General features: G+C 32.5%; 1 protein-coding gene across 1 annotated transcript in view; it reads left to right on the forward strand.

Annotated features, from left to right (window-relative positions):
• The window catches only part of LOC111085057, a 22,350-nt gene extending 4,533 nt beyond the window's left edge, over positions 1 to 17,817 (forward strand). Inside the window, exons 2-3 of the mRNA XM_022382119.1 lie at positions 10,702 to 10,834; positions 17,324 to 17,817. Coding sequence (XP_022237827.1) covers positions 10,702 to 10,834; positions 17,324 to 17,579 — 389 coding nt within the window. The 3' untranslated portion in view covers positions 17,580 to 17,817. The remainder of the gene's footprint in view (positions 1 to 10,701; positions 10,835 to 17,323) is intronic.
• The last annotated feature ends 3,490 nt before the right edge of the window (positions 17,818 to 21,307 follow it).

Raw genomic sequence — 21,307 nt, forward strand, 5'->3', positions numbered from 1 at the left:
TTCTAACAACTGCAGTAATCTCTCTTCTTGTTTCTTTTCTCGTTCTTCTTGTTTCTTTTTTTTCCTTCTAACAACTGCAGTAATCTCTCTTCTTGTTTAAATTCTCGTTCTTCTTGTTTCTTTTTTTTCCTTCTAACAACTGCAGTAATCTCTCTTCTTGTTTAATTTCTCGTTGTTCGTGTTCCTTTTCTTGTTTATTTTGTTGTTCGAGCTGCCATTGTTGCAGGTTTTCTTGCAACTGCTGTTGTCTCTCTTCTTGTTTCTTTTGCTGTTCTTGTATTGCTGCCATCAAATCTGCTAAACTGTAGTTTTATTTGCCGCTCCTCGTTTCCATTCTCTTTTCTTCTTTTTTTATCCCACTTTCTGACACCAATTTGTTACGTCTCCGTTTGTTAATTAATTTTCCGTAACTTCGTTCCGACGAAACTTTAGCGACACAAGTCCTTACTTAATAAAACTGGTTTATTCTTTCCGAATATAACTTTACGATACACTTAATTTCAACAGTCGCGCTATAACAAACTATAATAACGACGTTAACTTCAACAATACATCTCTCTCTGACTGCAGTTCAATTACTCATTACCTACACACACGTTGTTCCCGTCACGTTGTCACCCTCTTATATATACCAGACTACCCTATATCTAGTAATCTCCCGACAATTCACGTAGGTACTAGATATTTCAAGAAAACAGGGGGCGTGACACTAGTCACGTGACCTCGCTGACGCAACAATATTATACAAAATTCTACCTTCTGCTTTTAGTATAGCGCCCACCCTCCACCTTCTGGGCTACTATCTGGATCTCCCCAATAATATCGCTTTAATGGTTCTAAAAAGATCCACACGGTAACATAATTATGGTTTTCTTCCAATTTTTGTTTCTAAATGAAACAGGGAACAACATTTCCTTCTCTTAATTATTTGGTGGTCACAACATACAACCTGATATGGTTTTGCGTTAAAAACAAATAACAAATAGGTAAATTTTATAGCTTTTTGTGCGAAGTTATACAAAAAGTTTTAAGTACTTGCTAACATTTGTAGTTATTTCTAGAATAATATATATATATATAAACTAAACATTTCAAAGTATTAACAGTATTGGAAGTATTAACCTTTAATTTTCAAAATAATCATGCTAAACATTTCATTTATGATACTATAAATTTAAGCTTAAAATAAATAATTTGAATGATTTAACTAAGGGGTTATTAATAAGAAAATTATTACACCTAGTAATCAATCTTAAACATAAGATTTTTAATGATTTGCAAATTTCTAAAGTTTTGCATGATTCTGTAATACGAAATACTTTTCCTTTAACAATTTTAGATATAAAATTCCAATGGGAACACTTATATATAATTAAAGATATTTTTCAAATAATTCAGATATAAATAATGTACAGATTCTTTTTGTAAACTACAGAAAATCTGGAAATAATAATTTGGAAAAAGATAATTCTTTACTGAATATCGTGAAACAAGATGTTAAATATAGAATAGCTACAAAATGTAAGAAAAAAACAGACGTTTTAAATTCTATGCATAGTTTTATAATGGAGATATTATTGATTAATAAAGTAAAATATGAAATATCTAATAGATTTAGCATTGTTTTGGTTAAAAACTAAAATCTGTAGAATACAGGAGAAATATATTATTGTGTCTATTGATAAAGCTAGTTGTAATTTTTACTTTATCTGTAAACGTTTATATGCACAAATTTTAAACAGTAAGATAAATACTATACAAACTTTTAAATTGTAAAATACATCTAACGAGAGTATTATGAACAATTTGTTGAAGGTTTCTAAAAGCTCCCACACTGGCACAGCGGTATTCCTGCGGACTTTCAACGTTAGAAACCAGGTTTCGATACCCGTGGGGGGTAGAGCACAAATAACCCATTGTGTAGCTTTGTGCTTAAACTACAACCAAACAAACAAAAGGCTGATAAAAACTTGGTGTGATATCAAATGCATATTTAGAATTACCATATCTGTATGCAATACATAAATCTGATAGCAAATTTCATTTTATTTCTGTTTTGGTAAAAACTATAGTGAAAGAAGTTCCAGTTTTATTAAGCAAACTACCGAACCAGTTATTTTTAAAATGCAAAAAAAAATATATAAATATTAAACATAATTTCTGGATAATTAAGAATAATTAACCTGTCTTTAGAATCCTAGAAAATCGTAATAAAAGACAATTAGCAGATACAATTCAAACATACAATTTCACTACATTATTTACAACTAAACCACTTGACGATTTAGTCTTGGTGATAAATCCGTTAATAGATCAATTTATTGATATACCTACAAAAGTAGAAAATCGAACTTTTATCGCTAATAATATTAATTATTATTATTTTCTGCTTATATAATAATTATATATATTTTGATAAACACATTTCTAAACAAATAAAGGATATACTGATGAGAGCTAATTATTCAAGTATATCGCCAACTTACATCTTTATTATTATGAAAATAGATTTATAAAACATTTTAAAAATACGGATTTATTTTCCTTAACATATAGATATTTGATGACCTAATCACTATTAATAATCCAGTAATTGGTAATTATATTCGTTACATTTACCCTGCAGTTCTACAAATCGAAAATACCTCCACATCAGACACTGAAGTATATTACTGAGATTATTAAGATAATTAATAATTATAGTAATATTAATATTTATGATAAAAGAAATGATTTCACATTTCAAATTGTAAATGGAGTTTCCTCATCAAATAGTAATGTTCCAATACATACGGTACAGAGTATTATATATTTGTAACTTCTTAGATATTGTTAAAGTTGTAATAATTTACAATTTTTAATATCTAACGTAAGTATATTAGTACAAAAATTGCTGTTCAATAGCTTTGATGATAAAAACTTCACTAGATATTTTAAATTATTTTATAATAAATATCAAATTATTTACATAAATTTCAAAATAATGGGGTAAATAAAATTATATTCTATAGAGCAAAAAATAAAGAAATAGTTTCTAAAATTTATTTGTTGGAGGGGAAATAATTGTAATTGATTATTTGGACATTATTTAAGTAAAACTGGTTATGGTGCACAAATTAAGATTTTTCACCATTATTTTATTTATTTTTCTTTTAAAAAAATCGGAAACCAATTAATGAATTTTTTAAACTTTATACATTATATTTTGATCAGTATCTAGTTTTGAAAAACATGCTCAGAACCTTTTGTTTGGAACACAAAGCAGATTGGGACTAAGGGACACCTTTAGTTTTGTTTGCCACAAGGGAAGTTCCTATTGAGTCAGTTGGAATTTCTAGTTTTGACATGATCTTTTCTCACAATGTGAGTGGCCTTTTGTTGTTGCTCAAAGACAACTGGTTGGAAAATGAGGGAGACCATTCAAAGATCCTGGATTACATTTCGGATTTTAAGGAAATAATAAATGCAGCAGTGGAAACAGCTCAAAAAATAGTTATTAGTTAGTCAAGAAAAATGAAAACATGAACTAATGTAATCATCCCCCCTATATAAGACCTGGTACTGTGAGAATGTTTGTAGAACCATTGCAGTGGTATTATTGGAGAAATGCGGATAGTAGCACAGAAGGGTAAAGGATGGAAGCTATATTAAAAGCAGAAGGTGGGGATTAGTATATAGTATCATAACATCTTGATATTTGTGCCCAAATATAATATTGGGGGCTGGAATGCCAACTTCAAGGACAGTTTTGTTGTCTCCTCTGTTGATGTATAGTACTCAAATTATTGTTTTAATTACTGATTAGTGTAACGGTGAGCAATCACCTTCCCACTTCTCGCTGTAGACAGGGAAAGATGTCAAAGATGTGATACATATCTGCTTCTTTATTTCCCCAGTTTTTTTTTAACCGCGGGGTATGGCGAAATTTAGGTTAAACCGAGTACACAGGGTACCCCAATGCATTTTGGGTCTTAATTCCGTCGGTACCTGAAACAAGCCAGGGCACAATACATAATCATACACCTGATGATTTGTGCTCCTGTTCTGGATGTTTGTTTTGTGGCTGCATTTTTATTTATTTGCTAACTTATTCTTCTTCACAAAATTATATGTGCTTGTATATAATATACAGAACCGTATTAAAGAGACCCAATTGGTGTAATTGCTTCTGGACTATCGGATCGAGGATGCCATTGAGTAATAAAAAATGAAAACAATTAGATGCACTGTTGGAAAATATAAGTTTGTAACAATGGTAACTATGACGCCAGCAATTTTACTAGTTTCATATATTTTTTCATTACAGCTTCTTTCATAACTATTTGCTCAATCATTTAACAAAACAAATTGTTGTAGCAACTTTATTACCAGATTTCGTTGTCATTACTTCATATTTATTATAAATATTGCAGTTAGTAAGTTGTATTTTGCAATCTCCCCCGGTGGCTTAATGCTAAATCTGAGAGCTTATAACGCCAAAAATCGAGGTTTCGATACCCACAGTGAGCAGAGTACGTATTGCCCATTTTGTAGTTTTATTTACAATCTAAATTAAATTGTCACAATTTAAACTATATTTTATGTCCAATTTATATATATAAATGTCATCAGTGGTACAATCCTGCGAGAGCAATGGTTCCTCACTTCATACTGGAGCAATGCCTCCCGTACTTAAAATGCAGATTATTTCCCGTGATGCTTTTTTTAAACAATCTAATATATAATTATGGGATTGTATCATGTCTGTAATATGGAATGCTTTATGCAAATTAAGTTATTACTGTTAATTGAAAGCTCTGTGAGATATACGCGACTGTTTAAGTTTAATGCAAGTGTTATGATTTAGATAGTTTTAATATAGTACAAGAGTTGCATTTAGTTATTTTTAGAAGCGATAGTTTATGGCAGGTTTGTTTATGTAACTGTGTATGAATCATATGTTGTGTAATTCAATTGTTGTGATTTGGTGCTTGTTGTATTATTGCATCATGTTACTAGAACTTTCTAAGTTTTCTCGAGAATTATTAGATCATAATATCTCGTAGTGTGGAGAAGTTCTAGGTCTCAGTTGGGCTATTTATAAATGTGGTTAAAGTGAGACAAAGCTAGTGAGAGATATAGTCAAATAGATCTAGACTGTGTGTTTGTAAGTTCAGCCGTAAAGAGAGCGTATAGTGGCGTGTGTTTTTTTTAAATGAAATTATCACAGATTGTTAACATCATAAATAATATTCAACGTTAAACTGGTACACAATTAAAAACATTTTCTTTAGGCCTATCTATGGCCTTCAAAAAGTTGATGACTCTACATGTTTCGACGTTACAACGTCATCCTCAGGATGTAACGTCGAAACATGTAGAGTCGTCAACTTTTTGAAGGCCATAGATAGGCCTAAAGAAAATGTTTTTAATTGTGTACCAGTTTAACGTTGAATATTATTTATGATTTTAACTTTATACACAAGTGCCAAAATACTATAATTATCAAAGATTGTATTGTAACAACAGAGTAGAGAGGAATATATTGTCTTGTCAACTGTGTTTTAAATTAATTGAATAGACTTGTGTGGACTTTTGACGAAAAGAGACGATTATTTAAAGCTCTGGGTGCAACTGTGGTGACTAATTATAAAACGAACATTTATATATATGTTTGTCTTGTTTTAAGATATTATTTTAATCAAGTGGATTGTATACTGTTTGTTTATTGTTGAAATATATTGCCAACAAGTTATAGACACCTACTGCTCGTTTTCAATAATATGCCTCAAACAATGATTTTCTTTTAATCAATAAAATACGGAATCCATGCTAAACAACCAATTTTATTTGATAATTAGCTGTTCTATGGGATAGGGTGTGGTGGTGGTAAGGGAGCTTTTAGTGACCCCTTATTTCTAAATTCTGCACTACATCACTGAATGACACTATTATGTTTAAAGTGAGTCGTTGAGTGAGAAATATACTTGTCGATTTATTAAGTGTATTTGGTAATCTATGATATCCTCTTGGTTTATTAAATCGCCTCGTCTATTTGTAAATTGTTATGTAGATTTATAAACTGACATGTTGATTTATAAATCGACATTTATGTATAGAAAATAACCATACAGTCGATACGTGTGGAAAATAACCAAGGGGACTATAAATTGTCATGTACGTTTAATAAATCAACAAATATATTTCTCAGCCAACTTCACAATTCATAAATAGTAGTGGCATTTATAGACTGACAAATCCATTTATAATTATAATAGGTAACAGCGATGACAGAACCACGAAGTATGCAATACATAAACTGCACATAAACTTTAGTTTAAATTGCAAACAATTTAACTTAAATTACAAAGTTATACTTGACGCCTCATAAAACATACGTATAATGTTTTAAGGTTTAGTCATAGCATCGTCGTCAAAAATGTGAGCCTTCACTATTTTAGAATTAAGAATAAAACGGCAGTAAATCAAATTAAACATATCTATCTTTATAAAGTTTTTAAAGTTTAGGCATTATTAAATTTCAAAATATCATGGTTTACGACTGTCGTATGTACATATAACTATATTATGTACTTTTGGTGTGGGTATCTCGGCATATGAATAAGGGTAAAAAGGCTAATTTTCTCTACTGTTACACCAGTCCATTATAGTTGTGATTAGAAATATTTAAACAATGTTTATTTCTTAAGATAATGAAACATAGTTTTTAAAAACAGAATAATACAAGATTTAAAATATTTCAAAAACAACTTAACGCAATTTATTAATAAAGTGCTCTAAGATGTTATTATTAAAGATTCAATGAGAGCGATATGGGATGAGTCAAAGTCATAGAAGCAAGACCAATAAAGAGAACATTTTAACATGTATCATTTACTTTCCAGTTTCTTATCTTAGGTTATCACGAAGTTCATGTATGTAAGGTAAAAAAGTAAAATACAGAGGTTAAGTAAAGTACACCATGTAACAAGTAGAATACAGAAGTTGAGTAAAGTACACCGCTAACCTTTATGTTCGTAGATTTTCTCACCTGTTACAATGCACCGCACTTTGCCTTCCACGGGTGGGGCTATGACTTGTTGCAGATATTTTTCTGGTATTCCAAGTTGATCCAGAAGTTCTTTGTTTTCCAATGTCATTAAGCACGAGGGATATCCTCGTATTATATATTCTAAATTCGAATCTGAACACATCTTTATGGCCTAAGTGTGTGAATATTTTGCGTTTTGCATTTATCTTACCATTGTCATAATATAGATTGCAATTATTCACAACACTAGTTGGGTTTACACATCATCCTTCCCTTGATTTTTGAAACCACTATACAATAGTACATAGTGCAAACTATGCTGGGAAATGTAGTGCAACTACTAAGTCAACCAGATTGTTTTATAAGTCTTGTGCGAGTTTAGTAGTTTACTTTTCAAAATTACATAATTGAAGTGCTTATTTTAAGGTCACCCTACAGATACCTGAAAAACATGGATATTCTCAGACTGAATAAATATTCATACCATCATAGTGAAGTTTATCACATTGACATTATGAAATCAAAGGAAGAATTATTACAAAAACTAACAACTGATGAACATTATTGTTATGTTTTAATACCACACATGTACTTTTACATACAATGCCATAAATATGCTTTGGACATGTAATCAGTGTAAGAACTAATCCAGATACCGGTGGCATCAGTGATATGCCCTGTGAGTCCTTCAGCTGGAGCATCACGAGTCTCATTGGCGTATCTTTCAGATCCAATGTGCCACAAAAGAGATGTAACATGTGCACAGCATCTAACTGCTTTGGCTTCAACCTTCCATTGACAGTACAGCCAGCCACAGACTGAAGTATTCGTTTAGAAGTTGTAGCTATTGGACGATGTATGTCTGGATTGGATCTTAGCCCTAAGAATGTTTAGTTGTTTCTTATTAGGAAAACTCTAATAATAACCATCCTCACCTATGTGTTTCACAATGTACGATGTGGCTTGTTTCAGTTGTTACTCACTAATGCAAAGGTTACAAAGCTTATCGATTGTCAAGCGTGAAAAGTCCGCCACAAATTCAGCGTCCATTTTACTCCAGCAAGTTCTTCTAGTTGCCTGTCTGTGTTCCTTGACCATCTGCTGCATTTTATTTGAGAGAGAAGTGAGTCTCAGCATTCTCTCTACAATTATATGATCACCTGTCACATTCTGGATGCATTACAGAATGCACACACAACTTGGGTGAAAGCTCTTACATACTTAGACCAATACAGAAATAAAAAAGTCACCTTTTGCCGTTTTAGTTATGTCTGCAAAACGTTATATTTCATTGTATTCACTATTTCCAAAATATGAAAATAATAAAAGTTTGTATTTCAGTGTGGTGGGGGAAGGTCCTGTAGTAGAGCTCTGTATTTCGAGGCTGGCGAGCCTGGCTCATATCCATGTGATACTACAAAGTATTCCCTTCACTATAGGCTGTGAGCGCGTTATTAAAGTAACAATGTGTCTCTTAGAATGGGTGGTCAAATGCTGCTGATTGTCTGCTTTCCATGTGATAAGCATGGAATAGCCATTGCAATCTGTGAATCGCGGGTTTGAATTCCCGTCCCCACAAACATGCTCGTCCTTTCACCCGTGGGGGGCATTATAAAGTTATGATCAATCTCACTATTCATTGGTAAAAGAGTAGCCCAAGAGTTGGCTCTAGTATTTCATGGCTAAAATAGGTAAGGCTAGTGCAGATATCCCTCATGTAGCTTTGCACAAAATTCAAAACAAACCAAACCAAAATTCATCTGGTCAATAGTTCAAACTTAGGGAAGGCAGCAGATGGCCTTAGTAGCTTTACTGTAAATACAAAATGTAAGTTTGCATTTCACCAAGAGTACAACTTTGAACCAAACTAGGTTCACTCAGCAAAAAGAAAAACAGCTTTGACGGCACCTTCTAGGTCTCATGCCGAGACTGTCAGTGTACAAAGACAAGTGTCTATAAAATGCAGACAAACGCTGTGATAATTGGAGTTTCATTTGTATAGTATACAGAGTCGCTAAAACTTATGTTCAATCTATACTAACTGTATGACGACTTTCTTGAGTTACAGGAACGTCTGAACACACAACAAGACTGGTAATATTTCTTTACAAGTCTTTCATTACTGATCCTTTACTACGGGTTTCCAACGAGAAGAAACGTAACTTGTGAAGCTAAACATGAGAATTATTGTATATTACGCAGAAAATTAAGTAACCATCCTTTTCCAGACGATTAGATATTATACATTAATTATAGAAATGAATTAGCAATAAGTGTTGTAATGTTACTCCGCCCATTCCTACCTTGTTTTCTTACTTATTGGTGCTCTCATTCCTATTTCCTAATTTTTTGTTTATATTTTTTATACCTTATTTTATATTATCTAGAGAATTAAATAAGCACCCTTTTCCAGATGAATAGATGTTATATATTAATTAAAGAAATTAGTTAGCAATAAATGTTTTACTTATAAAATTTCAAAAGTTACAAAAAGTATGTCATACAAATTAGATATAGAAATGAAAACTATAATTAGTACATTAAATATACACTAGATCATAAAAACACAATTGGCTTTATCGTTTAATATTTACATTTGTTTTTGAATTTCGCGCAAAGCTACACGAGGGCTATCTGCACTAGCAGTCCCTAATTTTCCAGTGTAAGACTAGAGGGAAGGCAGCTGGTCATCACCACCAACCAATCACTCTTGGGCTACTCTTTTACCAACGCATAGCGGGATTGACTGTCATATTATAACGCCCCCACGGTTGAAAGGGCGAGCATGTTTGGTGTGACGGTGATTCGAACCCGCGACCCTCAGATTGCGAGTCGAGCGCCTTAATCACCTGGCCATGCCGGGCCGCGAAATAAGGGAAAACCACAATAAAATTAAATGTTTTGTCGTGAATACTTTTATTATGCTGAACAAATACAAATAATAGATTTATATCTTTAGGATATATACTTAAGTCTAGACATTGATGACATGATCACAAGTTGAGACACTACGATGAGCTCGTCATTCTATTGAACTATCCACCCTAGCAGCACTAACTTTAGTAACACTGTCCACCAATAGCAACACATGTAATACAGTTGAATATATAAATGAAAACTATAAACATAAGTTGAAACATATTGAAATCTGCATGCAATCTTATGGAAGCTTCGGCCAGCCCAGGGGATTTAGGTTAGTTATGAATCTATATACTAAGTTAACAATGCAAAATAATCTTTATATTAAAAATATACCAATAAAAAGTTTAGAATTAAAGAAAAGATATTGAAAGTTCTAGTCAGTTTTTATTTGTTTGTAATTGAGTACAAAACAATCTGTTCTGTGCCCAACACGGGTATCAAAACCCAGTTTTAGCATTATAAGCCTTAGACTTACCACTGTACCAATGGGGGGGGGGAGCAGAAATAACAGAGTATAACTTACTTAAAAAAACTCATTGGAGATATTTCATGTTCCTTCAAGAACTTGACATTTTTAACATATACTTATATACTGTCATAAATGCAACAGTTTATTAACCAAAGTAGAAGTTATAATAATATCCAATTGTCATATTTATGAACGATGGCATTTTCTCTTTCCTATCTATTATTTTCTTCTATCTAGATCTATTTACAGAAGGAACAAAAACTATTATTTTTTCATTCAGACTTCCCCGGGATGTGCTATGATGTTCAACACTGTGTGGCACGTCACGTTAACGAGACTTGGACGGTTGGCTCTTGTTCCCTGAAGAGATGTGAAAAGTATGAAAGCAATATGTTGCTGGAAGTGCATTACATGTAAGTTAAATTTCATCATTTTGGCATTTTGATATTAGGTGTTTTTATGTACTAGATGAGGTTACTTCGTATAAACTGAGTTAAAGTCGTTTCTTGTTTTTCTTATGAGTAGCGTAGATGAAGCAGATAAGTCATACTTATAATTGAACATATATTTATTTATTTAGATATATTTAGATAATCTCTTTTATATATATGATTTAGACTGAGTCTTCATGACGAAAAACAAAGTTGAAATGGGTAACAACTGCCTAGTTCAGAGTGACATTTGAGGAGAAAGACTTACAGATGTACAATAGTACAATAAAAGCCTGATTTGATATTTTCATCCGCATCACAAAATAACAGCTCTTGAATAATAAATTTCTTATATACGGAACTGTCGTGAAGATAGAAGCTCGGTTTGTTTTGAATTTCGCGTAAAGCCGTCCCTAATTTAGCAGTGTAAGACTAGATGGAAGGCAGCTAGTCATCACCATCCACCGCCAACTCTTGGGCTACTCTTTTTACCAGCGAATAGTGGGATTGACCGTCACATTATAACGCCCCCACGGCTGAAAGGGCGAGCATGTTTGGTGGGACGGGGATTCAAACCCTCGACCCGCAGACTACGAGTCGAGCTCCCTAACCACCTGGCCATGCCGGGTCAAGATAGAAGCTGTTAATACGGCAATGATTTATTTAAAGAAACATACGGCCTTGTCATTGGATCACCACTCTCTCCAGATTTAGCAGACTTTTTCATGGGAGATTTTGAACAAAGATTCCTCTCCTCCAAATAAGAAACACGGTTTTTACAGACGCTACGTTGACGATACATTTGTTACTTAGCACCATAGTCATGAAGACTTACTAGTTTACTAGCTTTCTTAAAACACTCTAACTCTGGAGACAACAGAATATACTTCATCATAGAAATATAGAATAACAAAAGCCTGCTTTGATATCTTGATCAGCAGACAGAATGACAAGTTCACAGCAACCATATACAAGAAACCAACTCATACTGACAGATACTTATATTTCCAGTCTTTCCATTGAGCTTCTGTTAAACACGATATTATTAAGTGCATATTTGAACAACAACGACAAAAACGCTATCAAAACCAAAAGTCGACTTATCATACAATGTTCTAAACAAAAAAGTACCCTTCTTGTTTCATCACCAATAAATTGAAGAACATATAAATACAAATTGATGCAACAGGCAAGAAAAACAATACCAACAACATTTATCTCTCACATGTTCAAACGTAAGTGAGAGAAACAAATATGTACTCGAATAGTTCAACATTAATGTCCATTAGAAATATTACAGAAAACTCAGGTTTATCCTTGTCAAAACTAAGCAAGGAACATTTGATGAATAACACAAAAACATCATTTATGAAATATCGTTTTTCTGTAAACAGACCTACCCCGGAGAAACTAGAAGACACTTTGGGGCAAGAATAAAAGAACATAATGGCTGCACTAGACTGGTGAAAACAAAATTCTGCCCTGGCAAAACGTTCCAGGTTTACTGACGTAAAATAGACTGGGACAATTACAGACACATCACCCCCGATAAACTGTGGCAAGCAAGAAAATCAAAGAGTCTTTTTTACATCAGCATGATGAAACCATTGATAAATAAAGACTCAGGCCTAAATATACGCTGTTTGTGGATACCATTGGTCAGTTCATCATTCGCTCCACCAACCACATTAAACAAACCACCAGCTAGTCACGCCACGTCCTTTTCAATCGTCCTGAAAGCTATATAAACCTCGGCACCAAGAAATCAATCAATCCAGATAGATTATTCGGCGTCTGCCCTGTGAAAGTGGGTTTTCACTGGGTTCTCCGGTTTCCTCCTTCACCTAAATTTGGGGTATAGAACTTATAGGTTCCTGCCCACCCTGAGAGGGTCGTTAATTAGTTAAGTAATTAATTTATTAATCTATCAATTAGTTAATAAATCAATTAATCATTTAACAATAAATTATCAGTTAATACAACATAAAGAAAATATCGCATATTCCACATATATAAGAACGCCTATCCGTACCTGTTGTCTCCCTGTGACGGTCAATCCTACTATTCGTTGGTAAAAGAGTAGTCCAAGAGTTGATGGTGAGTGGTGATGACTAGCTGTCTTCCCTCTAGTCTTTCACTGCTATATTAGGGATGGCTAGCGCAGATAGCCCTCGTGCAGCTTTGCGAGAAATTCCAAATCAAACCAATTCTTTTGTATATTAGTCCTCAAAGACTTTCACCTAAAGTGCTACTCAGAACTAAGGAATTGCTGCCCATTTCAACTTTATTTGTTGTTATTTAGGTCTAATCATAATTTTACGTGTGTGCGCTTAAGAGTATTATTAGTTTTATAAAATCAATTTAAACATAATACAAAGTGAGAATATTGACTTCTGTGAGGGGAGCACGAGCCTTTTTATCAAGAAAACGCAGGATCAAATCCTAACTATTTCCAACACAAAATACACTCATTCTCAATACTTCACTGAAGACAACAACTGAGTAGAAACCGAAATAAAGGCTATAAACTAGTTACTAGTTAGTATATTTCTAGTAATAAAAGATATTAATTAAGTGAGGATTAGACTTAGTTGGTCATAAAGGATACCATGATAACGAATGATATATAATTGTCACAGATTAACCTCAATTTAGGTACCTAAGTAGAGAGTAATGTTGGTCATTAGGAAGTAATAGTGAATTTTTGTAAAAACTAATGTTCTGTGTTAAGCAGTAAAGCATAATCTAATGCCAGATGGACCATCCTCTGATCACTGGGGAAAAAATCTACTTCAATAAGATTCGAGAAGTAAGTGCTGAATACGTTATACTAAAACTGTTCTCGAGCCTAATACAGAGAGATGCTTTGATATTTGCAGGCTGTATATCAAATGTTCTTTCTAATTAAAGGAAGGTGGGGAGCAAAATTTATATAGTGCACAGGGCCCCAAAATTCGTTACTCCTGCACTGGTAACATGCAGTAATACTGATAGCTGGAAGAACTTTGTGGTATGCAGGTACCCACCAAGAAAGTATCAAATAAGAAAGTTCAGGACTCAGTGGATAGGATCTGTTTCTCTAAAGTGTAATTACCTTTAAGCAACAGCTGATATTACCCAGGTATAAATAACAATTAGCCATTTTGCTACATTACTGCATCAATTATTTTATAAGTTCTGTAAATAATTAATATTTTTATTAATATGTGAAAAAAGCCAAAGTGGTCCACTGTAGCCCAACCCTGGGTATTGTGAATCAGCAACTGATTCCAACAAAATCATTTTATTACAAGATGACTTGAAAGCTCTGTAGTTAGAATAAGCCCTGTCTTCACATTAAACATATTTCTTATGTTGCAGCCCCCCAGTGGCACAGCGGTATGTCTGCGAAGTTACAACGCTAGAAACCGGGTTTCGGTACCCGTGGTGGACAGAACAAAGATAGCCCATTGTGTAGCTTTGTGCATAATTACATACAAACAAAACTATGCTGCAACGCCTAACAAAAATATGGAATGACGCATTTGATGAGCAATTTACACATTTTCAGAGTTTTCACAATATTAGGATCTTAAAAAATAATCTAACCTCAAATTGTTCTCAACTTCTATGGTTAACTGTTATATAAACCAGGAATATCAAGTGATGAGCTTTTTCATAGAGCCGTTATAATACTAGGATTCTTTTAATCAAAATGATCTATTGTGTCCCGAGCCACTGTGTCCCAAACATGACCACATGGGGTAAATATCAGGATTTTTCAAGGTCTATTCTATTATAGATCTTACATATGGTCATTAATTGTCCAGTATATGATGTTGACATTACTTTTATATTCTACATTATCTATGGGATATGGAAAACTATATCAAGTATGAAAGTTTAGCTTGTTATTAGAAAATCATGCTTATAAACTTTTCAGGACTAACTGAAGAGCTTGGGCGTTAGCATTAATTGATAACATAATCGCAGAATTCCCTTCAGTAGAAAGCTAAATGTAGCTATAAAATAAAATAAACACGGATGGCAAAAGATATAAAACTCTATAAAATACAAAGAGATCAGAAAAATGGAAGTACCATAATTTAAGTCATTCCAAGGCCCTAGTGCAGTATCCCAGAATCCTTAGATTACCTAAACTAATAATAATTCACATTAAACATATTCAGGGGAGATAAGCCCAAACTCATTCTAATTTGTACAAGTCTCTGCATTACCCCTTGCAGGAGAGCATGACACAGAAATGGACTCATGCAAGTGTAATCCTATAGACAATCATTATATTGTGTAATTTTTGTCTAAGGTAGAGATTAATGCAAATTTACAACCTTCTCACATCCGACTTACAAGGGTATCGTTAAATATAGTGGAAAACTCGCGTGAAAATTTAAAAAATTCTAAAATGTATTCCTTATTAATTATTGAATAGTTAAATATGTAAATATTTCTAATCATTACACTTGTAAAGCACAATATTAATGACTTATACTTAAATTTCCGAAATTTTAGGTGTTCGGCAAGATATAATGAAAGTCACTAACAAATCTATATGTATATTATCATCTGTACTCCTTCATTTCTCTTAGCGATTTGAGTGGTTATGTCAAATTGGACACAACTAGTAATTTCATCCTTCCACAACTAGCTTAAAACATAATAACGAAAAATACAAATGTAACTACATGAAGGATTTATTAAGCCTTTTGAGAATCCTCAAATTTCATCTTCAGTAATCTAGAGGTATAAAACAAATATAATGGTAATTACACCAGAAATATCATATAATCTGTAATAAATAATAAATAAACAATTTGAATTCAAAAAAAAAGGAGAATTATGTAGTGCAAATGAAATAGTTCATATTCATACGTCCCTCAGGCGCCAAGGGGTGTATTTACACTACAATTTGTTGAATATTAAATATAAATTCAATCCGTAAACTCCCAAAGAGGGTGGTTTTGGACGTATCTTTTCGAGATTACTTCGAGAAAAGTTTTCGTTTGTTAATTGAAATACAGCATTCTCAAGTCTTCATACTAGCTAGTACTAAGGTCCACCCACTGGGAGTAAATTCAGTATATATCTATAAAGCCACATTCTCAGCATCATAAATTAAGTAACTGCCAATCTTTTGTGCTTCTACTATCACATTTTTATGTTTAGCTTTCAACTGAGATACGAATGATTTCACCTGCAGGGAGTCGGTGAGTCAGTTCTGCTCTGTGCGATTAGATTGAGCTTTTCTGAACAGTTGCGTAGACTCAGCAGGTGTCAAAAAACTAGTTAGTACACTAAGGATCAAAGAAAAAAAAATCGTATGTCCCAAATTACCGTGCGTTACTATAACAGTATATAAACGTGTTTTAGCCCGTTTTTTTTTACGTTTGCAATATGAACAAAAGTGCTGATGATCATTTCATTCATTGTAAGTGTCAAGGATTACTTTTTAAATCTAAACCTTGGTGTTGTAGTGTTTTTGAATAGCATTGCTAGTTACCGTTGATGAAAAAACATGTAAGCGTAACAATATTAGAAAATTGACATTTTCAGCTTGTGAATTACGGATGGTAATGATTCAACTGACATTAATTTCACAGTTTCAGTAAAACATGTAAAACGCTACAGGTCACGTCAAAGTTCACAAAATATACAATATAATACGTAATAATATTAAATCAGATCAAAGCTATTTCTATTGATTTTGGTGCAAACAAGCAGAAGTAACTTGGAACTTGTACTAAATGTTTTAAGCATCCCAAAAAGTTACATGAATTATATAAATATATCATTTATTAAAGATGGGACGTTTTATGACATTTTTAAGTGTCACTTCTGCTCCTAAACCCAAATTTTTATGACTTTCCTTACACATTGTAAAATAAAATATTTTAGTTTTGTTTGTTTTGTTTTTAATTATGCACAAAGCTACACAAGGGCTATCTGTGCTCTGCTCACCACGGGTATCGAAACCCGGTTTCTAGCGTTGCAAGTTTTCAGACATATCGTTGTGCCACTAGGGTGCAAATATTTCAGTTGATGTCTGCATAGTTACATCGTTTTGGACTGATTCGAAAAAAAAAAGTTTATTTGCCCCCTATTGTAAGCTGGTAAAATATTTAATATTAAAATAAATTTGCCGCTGTTCCGAAAAGAAACAATGAATGTTTTTTGTTGTTTTTTTTTGGGAAATTAACTCAAACATTGATATGTTTTAGGCTGCATATGAATAATCCACCTACGTGGTAAATACATAGCTATGTAATATCTGAATAATTGTGTTTTTAGTTCATTTATTTCGAGTCCTCCAGTGGCACGGAGTATGTTTGTCGACCTACAACAACCGGGTTTCGATACCCGTGGTGAGCAGAGCACAGATAGCCCATTGTGTAGTTTTGTGCTTGCCTACAAACAAAGAAACACGTAATTCGAAAAATGATATTAGCGTTTCTAGTTTAAAAGTTTTTATTACAGGTGTCCACGGTTTCAGAAAGGACCATCACTTAAGTGTGATGTTGTAGAAGATAAGCGATTACCATACCCAGAGTGTTGTCCGAAACTGATCTGCGAAAAGGAATATTCCGATATCATTGTCTCCAAAACTAAGGTATCAACTCCCGAAAGCAAAGGATTATTCCCACAACTTCATCACAGCGCTGTTTATCAGAACTCCCTACAAAATACCGATGATGATGTCCCCTCAATTTCGAATGTATCTGTCGCTGCGTAAATAATTTGAGACCTTTTAATCAACTGTATAGAAAAGGGGGAAGGAATGTAATATATTAGCTAGTTTCATTCTTCACTATTGTCATTATATATTCGGATCCTTTAAAAAGGAATGAAAAAGGTAATTATGTAAAGTAGTTTCAATAGGAAGTTCAAGGGCGTTTTTGTATTACTTATATTTTACAAGCTGGTACATCGTACTGTCAGTACTTTACGATACATTTTGTATTGTATACGCTATTAGCATTGATTAAACATGTTAATGTTCATGTTAATGAAGACGTTAACTGTGTTTTGTTTTACTTGATTAATATTTATATATGATATAATATACCGAAATACAAATATATGTATATATATATATTATAATAACACATGACTATATCACACATAAAAAAATGTTTTATTTCTCTTAAATTAACTATGTCCCATTGATTGGTTTGAATTTCGCGCAAAGCTACCTGAGAGCTATCTGCTCTGGCCGTCCCTAAGTTAACAGTGAAAGATTAGAGGGAAAACATATAGTCATCACCACCCACAGCCAATTCCTGGGGTACTTTTTTATCAACTATTAGTGGAATTGACCGTCATATTATAATGCTCCCATAGCTGAAAGGGTAATTATGTTTAGTGGGACGGGGATTCGACCTCGCGACCCACAGTTTGCAAGTCTAGCGCCCCTAACAACTTGGCTATGCCAGTTCTAAGTTACATTATATATACTCCATTTATACTTCCTACGGACCCGCATCTAGTGGACACAACGTAGATAGCCCATTTTATAGCTTTGCTCTTTAAATAAACAAACAAACAATTAATTTTCAAATACAAGACCAAGTTAAAAATATAGTTAAAATAACTATTAACCTAATCAGTCAAAAATGATAACGGTAATTAATAACAACGACTGTAGAAAGATCTACAAAAGCAAGCTTACGTTACCATAATATTATATTCAAATATTGTTGGCTTCACTATGGTGATAAAGCTTCTAACGTAACTGCAGAGTTTCAGATTAGTTTATACATTTAACACTAGGGTATTTTCAGGTTTTTTCGATTTTCTCAAAGAGCATTATGTATGTCCACTTTATAACGGGAGGATTGACAGGATAAATTACAAATTAATATTGGTTTTCTAAACTGACTGAGTTTGAAACTATGAAATAAAGAGACTGGATACAATGTGTAAAAAATGAGAACAATATTTATTTATTGAAAGACACAAAACACAATATGTATGTTTATGTTGGACGCTCGACTGTCGCCTTTTACTTGTGTTATGAACTGGTTAACACTTTTTTCCCTCAAGATGTAGTCTTGTCAAACAACTTACTTAAGATTCCATGTAAACTATTTAAAATCTAACATTCTTTACTTAACAGGAAAAACGTCGAATTTGACCAAATTAACTAGCAATACCCAGGTAACGTGTATTTATCATTCAATATAGAGGAAGCCAAAACCTTGGATATCCTCTGTCCCATTAGTGAAGGACATTTCTGTCATCAATATTCTGTGGCTGGAACAAAGGCAGCTATAACAAAGTCAACTTAATGATTTTCTGGACCACTGCATATATTCAGAATAAATTGATTTAGAATTAAAATAGGAAGGTAGATAATTCATGGCATTCCAAAGTTAAATTTAACTTTTAAAACCAATTAACTTTAACTTGTGACACGATCAAAAATACATTAACTTTCTCATATACTTGTAAATGTTTACATGCAACATGAATGACACAACACTTAAAACTATAACTTAAAAATCCCTTCAGTTAAACTTAAAAATGTAACACAATACATAATTAATTAATAATAAACACAATACGAAAATCCTTAGTAAGGCAAAAGTGCATAATACATACAATTAATACTCTTAAACAATGAAATTATACATATATATATATATATATATATATATATATTTACAGAAATAATACATAATACAAAAATAAACCCCATTGATACAGAAGCTTACATATCAAAATAATCTTTGAAGAAATATCACCTAACCCCTTTAGGAGAGGGTTGGCTAACATACTACTCATCAATATATAAGAATAAATATATGGAAAACCCTCTTTAACACAGAAATACAATTCAATCAAAACTGTATAAACGAGAAAGAAAAACATAAAACCAATTCATTACTCAATAATAATAAAATGGTTAGATTATTAAAATGTTAAATAAATAAATAAATGCAATGAACATGCATTACTAAACTAATCAAATAAACTAAATAAAAATACTTGTTGTAATAAAACTTTGTCACGAGAAACAAAACATTTATCAAAAATACCTGACATGGTACAAATAATATATAAACCAAAATAAGAAAATGAAGACATTTTTAAGTTAAGGAAAAGAAATGTACAAAATTTATTATATACACCTAAAGTCAGCACAAAAATCTTGTACCTCTCATCTAAACCTTGCCAGTATATTGTTCATTACAACCACCATTGTCTTACAGTTGGCCATTATGGTGGTTTTTCAGAATATCTCTTGGAATGTAGTTTGGAGGTTATCAATATACTTCACAAACAAGACAGGATGGTTGACCATTAGCTGGATTTAAAACGTAAGATCAAGTGAATTTTAATTAGTCAAAAGTTAAGTTAGATGTGTAGTTGAAAAGAACCATAACCACTTGATAATAATCATTTCCTGCTTTAAAATTCTATGAGATAGTCATAACATTTTCAAACAACATTTATATAGGCTTTATAAACTCACAACTTATATCACCAATAGAAGATGCATCCTTATCACATGGATAGAGCCCAGATCCAGTAGGAAGGAATATAGTCAAGGCTGTAAACTGTTTACTACATACACGAGATGACCTTTGACCAGTAGAATCCACTAATGTTTACATTTTCTTTCCTTAGAGAACTTCTTTCAGTTACAAGTTTGGTATTAGTTTTTGTCGTGACTTACAAAGCTTTTATCACACGAGTGTTACTTTTCATATCCTAGTTCTTTTATAGCCTGCATTTTCATGTATTATTACTGACTACACCTTGTGCTGAAACAATGTTAGTAAAATATTCAGTAAAATTGTTTGTTTATTTAAAATAGTTAAATCTGCCATACAGAACATTTTCTATGACAACCAAATGAGTACACTAAGTTTACGTTTGTTATGATATCTAAATGAATGTCTGTGAATTTCATATAGTATTGATAATTTCATCCACCCGTAAATAGTTTCGAATCAGTTCAATAAAAATATCTCGAACTACTCCTTTACGAAAAACACAAAATAAAACTGTGTTATCTCTCAGACGTAGTGTGTGTGTGTGTGTGTGTGTTTCTTTGTTATGTTTGTCTCTTCATAAAAATTTAATACCAGTCTAATATTTCAATGTTGTAACTGAAAGATTCTCTTACCAGAATTAATTAATATAACAGGTGCAATGTATCTTCAAATAATACCTTACAAGTTACTTATAACAGTCAACTTATATCACAGAGTCTCAACATATTAGATCGATTTTTTTGTTTCCACGTACATGTTGCTTTCTGTGGTGTTCTTTGTGTGTTTGGCTCATTTGTGTTATACAACAGTCATTAATGACTTTATGTAATAAACGTACATGTGTGCAAGACCATATATATATACGTATATTGCTCTATATATATGTTGTTAATGTCAAATATGTCAATAGCTTATAACAGACTGTCCTCGTCTCCCAATATTCTTCTAGAGGTACTTCCGA

Source organism: Limulus polyphemus, unplaced genomic scaffold, assembly GCF_000517525.1.
Source record: "Limulus polyphemus unplaced genomic scaffold, Limulus_polyphemus-2.1.2 Scaffold217, whole genome shotgun sequence".
In the NCBI taxonomy this organism is placed as follows: domain Eukaryota; kingdom Metazoa; phylum Arthropoda; class Merostomata; order Xiphosura; family Limulidae; genus Limulus; species Limulus polyphemus.